At 40.8% G+C, this 3937-nt stretch overlaps 1 protein-coding gene across 3 annotated transcripts; it reads left to right on the forward strand.

Annotated features, from left to right (window-relative positions):
• The first annotated feature begins 654 nt into the window (after nt 1-654).
• LOC119274778 (very-long-chain (3R)-3-hydroxyacyl-CoA dehydratase PASTICCINO 2B-like) lies at nt 655-3887 on the forward strand. Of its 3 annotated transcripts, XM_037555507.1 has the most exons (10): nt 655-882; nt 982-1093; nt 1198-1216; nt 1630-1718; nt 1852-1905; nt 2094-2164; nt 2345-2426; nt 2526-2622; nt 2846-2900; nt 3011-3359. In XM_037555507.1, the coding sequence occupies exons 1-9, from the start codon at nt 806-808 to the stop codon at nt 2863-2865; spliced, it is 621 nt and encodes a 206-aa protein (XP_037411404.1). In that variant the 5' UTR covers nt 655-805; the 3' UTR covers nt 2866-2900; nt 3011-3359. The 3 variants fall into 3 exon arrangements, with proteins under 3 accessions (XP_037411404.1, XP_037411402.1, XP_037411403.1); XM_037555505.1 differs by lacking the exons at nt 2846-2900; nt 3011-3359 and adding an exon at nt 3611-3887; XM_037555506.1 differs by having other exon boundaries at nt 2846-3359.
• The last annotated feature ends 50 nt before the right edge of the window (nt 3888-3937 follow it).

Consider the following 3937-nt stretch of genomic DNA (forward strand, 5'->3'; position numbering starts at 1 on the left):
ACAAAAAAGAAGAAGAAAAAAAATCTCAGCATGGTCTGGTTTGTAAATAGAAAACCACCTACCTACCATTGAATGAAATAGAGAAACAGAAGGAAATAGCACGACGAAAGACAGCAAAACAGAAAAACACATATGGACTTCCAGGAAGCATCCCAGAACGATTGCTAGTAGGCACTTTAGCGACAACTCGGCACTCTGCTCCGCCAGGCCCGACGATAGACATGTACTCCCTCCGTTCCAAAAAGAGTACTAATTTGTAGGCGAATTTTGGCGGGCATGGGCCATGTAGTGTCGGGGGTTGTTTTTTTTTTTTGAGGGAAGGCCATGTTTTTCTCATTTTGTTTCGTATGTAGTCACTTGCTGAAATCTCTAGAAAGACAAATATTTAGGAACATAGGGAGTATATGTTTGCATGCACATTATTTATTTATTTTTGATATAGTATTAGCTTGAGAATACATATGCATGCATGCATGCAGGGTGTGATGAAGCACGTGGAGCACATGGATGCATGCATGGAGTTGGCGGGAAGTCGGCCGTTGCAGCGCCGATCTGACCGCTCCTCAACCGTGCACTCCCCAACCGGCAACCGCATCCGTCCGCCGATCAATTAAATCAACGCCAAACCAAAGTTGAGAAGCAGCGCAATTATAACGACACCATTGCCAGTAGAGTAATCGTGGCGGCAATCGAATTCGGCTTGAGCATATTTCCGGTCCGTATACTTGGTTCATGCAATTGATTAAAAGCAGCTGACATCGCGAGCTAGCTAGCAGTTCGACCGCCGCAGCTCGCTCCGCAGTGAATGGCGGCAGCCGCGTCCGGGACGGCGCTCCGGCGGCTCTACCTCTCCGCCTACAACTGGGTCCTCTTCTTCGGATGGTAATTAAGTAGCGCAAGGCCATGGGTGCATAATGGAGTGGATCTCTCTAGTTTCTTGCTCCGTTGACCGTGAAGAATGAAGATCTCTCTGGTTTGCAGGGCGCAGGTGCTGTGCTACGCGGCCTTGGCGCTGCTGGAGAGCGGCCACGAGGCCGTCTACGCCGCCGTCGAGCGGCCGCTGCAGTTCGCGCAGACCGCAGCCTTCATGGAGGTCGCTCTCGTCTTAGCAGCTCGCTCCTTTCTTTCCTAATTATCAAGTTACTAACTGAACATCTTGATTCCGATGGTACGTACGTCCTGTTGCCGGTCGTCCAGATTCTGCATTCGATTCTAGGTAACTAGTTTCTTGTTTCTCTTGCTTTCACATTATATATTTTGAACATTCGTCAATCTCGAGTTCTCGACAAGTGCAGTGCAAGTACGTACATGTGTGTGTGTGCGCGCGAGAGAGAGAGAGCTCTTTGGTAAACGGGCTTTGTCTCCAAAATCCTTCAAAATGGGACATCAAATATATATATAGTATGAAAATATATTTATAATGAAAATAATTTGGTAAGTTTGACTTAGAACAAACAGGAAACTTAAGTAATTTGGAAGAGGGAGTAGTATCGTTTCATTTGCTCTTGTGGTTACCGTTCATTCAAATTACTAATATATACTATAACACACTCATGGCAACTTATGAACTTGCATGGTGTGATCACCAAAATTTGTTGTTTGTTGAGATGAATGTCCAACTGTTAAAAGGGTTCGTGAGGTCTCCAATTTCAACAACTCTTCCACAAATCACTGGAAGATTGTACATCACATGGGGCATCTTGTGGAGCTTTCATGAGGTATCATCTCTGCCTCTCCTCCATAGCTACCAAGCCTTTGATATTTTTATATAATTAGAAACGCAAATTTAGTTTTAGTTTCTCAACAATAGATTGATTAATTGGTCACTTTGCACATATAACCCTCGTGCAGGCGCAATCTCATGTTCTTCTAACTTCATTGATCATAAGTTGGTCCATCACTGAGGTACACACGTGGCCAAGGCATCATGAGTTTATATATAAAGGGTGTATTAAGTATGAGATCTAAATTGATACTAATTCTTATTCTTCAATCTAAACACAAATTCCCTTGTTGATCTTTACTGAACTGGGATTGCAATATTCTTCCCTTTAAATGTGATGTTACAATAAAAACATGTTGGTTGCTTGCAGGTCATTAGATATTTTTTCTTTGCTATGAAGGAGACATTTGGGTTTGCACCTTACTGGCTCCTATGGCTTAGGTAGGTACTGGTCATATTTCAAGTTTGCACCTTCAAGACTCCTATTGATTAGATAGGTACTGGTTATGACAAAATAATGAAATATTGCTTAACAAAAACTTCTAAATAAATCTATTATGTTTTTAGTAAATTGCTCTTAAAGCCACTAGCTTTATAGTTTATGTACCAATTTGTTTCCAGGTATAGCACTTTTCTGGTGTTCTATCCTACTGGCATGTTAAGCGAGGCTGGTCTAATCTTAGTTGCCATGCCTTTTATGAAGGTATCCCAAATTAATAACTAAAGATGGAAAGGGTTTCATGTTGTTCATTTGAACAGTCTTGTTTGTTACATATGCTCTGATATTTGGGTTTTGCCTCAGACATCAAGGAAATACAATCTTATGAGGCCCAATAAATGGAATTTCTCCATCGACTACCGCTATGAATTGGCTCTTGTCACGGCTCTAATCATACCAGGTACAATACTCCTTCTCGACATTAGCCTTCATTTTGCAACCCAAGTGAACTTTTTATAGCAACCATCAAGGGTGGTGTATTTCCACTAAAAATATATATATATGTAATTATGTAACAATAAACAAGGGTCCATGTTTACATGGGCATCATTCTTAAACCCCCTATCATACACCTAGTAACAACTTTGTGAACATGTGCTCCACTGTTGGTTGTTGTGCCAAAGGTGATGGCCCTTCTTGTTGATGGCCACTAACGACAGATGGACCACTTTGGCATAGGTTAGTCTATGCCTAATAAAAGTTCTTCTATTTCGACCCTTCTAGACACTCCACATGACATATGAAAACCGACCAATTAGCTTCTTTTTGACTCTCTTGTCGACTCACAGCAATATGGCATCTCAACAATTCACAGCCGAAGTGGAAGTTCCTGAATATTGAGCTATTGCGTTCTCATAGTCTAAAAAATTGTTGACCAAGAGCTATATATCATTGGAAGGGACAATCCTTACAAATATGGATAACATTCACTGAGGCCCTTTTGTGTGAGGATCGTTCGATGTGGAATTACCAAGAGAGGAAAGTGTAATTGGTCGGAATCTTTGTACTTGATCGTGAGACTTGGGTGTGTGCGTGTGTGTGGACTTGATTTTGTATGTGTGCTCTCTGACGGTTTGCTTTATCTATAAAGTGGGGCGAAAGCCTTTTTCGGTAATTGGTCTTCCCATGAACCTTCCACCTCTTCTGAATTTTGAACATGAGACTGAACCGCCTAAGCCAAAATAGCGGTGTCCCCACATTCCTTGTTTAGAGGGTGAACCTAAAAAACTTAGTTGAAATATAAGGATGTTGAGTTAGGTGTCTTTGTGCATAGATAGAGGTAGAGCCTAAGATACCACATATATTATGCACATAATGGTGTTATTTTTTTCAGTAAAAAATGTGGAATTTAACAATATAATGCTTGTTTTATCTCGTTGCGTTTGCAGGATTTCCGTACTTGTTTCGTTATATGGTGGATAAGCGGAAGAAGGTCTTGTCAGCAGCAAAGACAATATGAGACTTCAATTGCCTCTTGTGCAATCATGTTGAGAAAGATGGAATGTGGAATACTAGAATAAAACTATATAAACCTTGAATCATGTTTTGTGACATTCACTGACCACTAGATTCAAACTTCCTCAGTGTCTCATACATGTAATCTCCGGTTTGGATGATTCTCAATCTTTTCAGCAATAAATGGTTCAATGCAACAATTAAATGAAATATTAGTAACTGTTTGTGTCAGTGTTTTGTTGTACCATGTTTTTGTATTT

This window comes from Triticum dicoccoides, chromosome 3B (genome assembly GCF_002162155.2).
Source record: "Triticum dicoccoides isolate Atlit2015 ecotype Zavitan chromosome 3B, WEW_v2.0, whole genome shotgun sequence".
NCBI lineage: Eukaryota > Viridiplantae > Streptophyta > Magnoliopsida > Poales > Poaceae > Triticum > Triticum dicoccoides.

What these genes read in the sequence shown, in the direction of transcription:
- LOC119274778 (XM_037555505.1), top strand. Translation starts at nt 806, where the DNA reads ATGGCGGCAGCCGCGTCCGGGACGGCGCTCCGGCGGCTCTACCTCTCC. An exon ending in TTGCCATGCCTTTTATGAAG is followed by an intron (nt 2,427 to 2,525) that starts GTATCCCAAATT and finishes GTTTTGCCTCAG; the next exon opens with ACATCAAGGAAATACAATCT. An exon ending in CACGGCTCTAATCATACCAG is followed by an intron (nt 2,623 to 3,610) that starts GTACAATACTCC and finishes TTGCGTTTGCAG; the next exon opens with GATTTCCGTACTTGTTTCGT.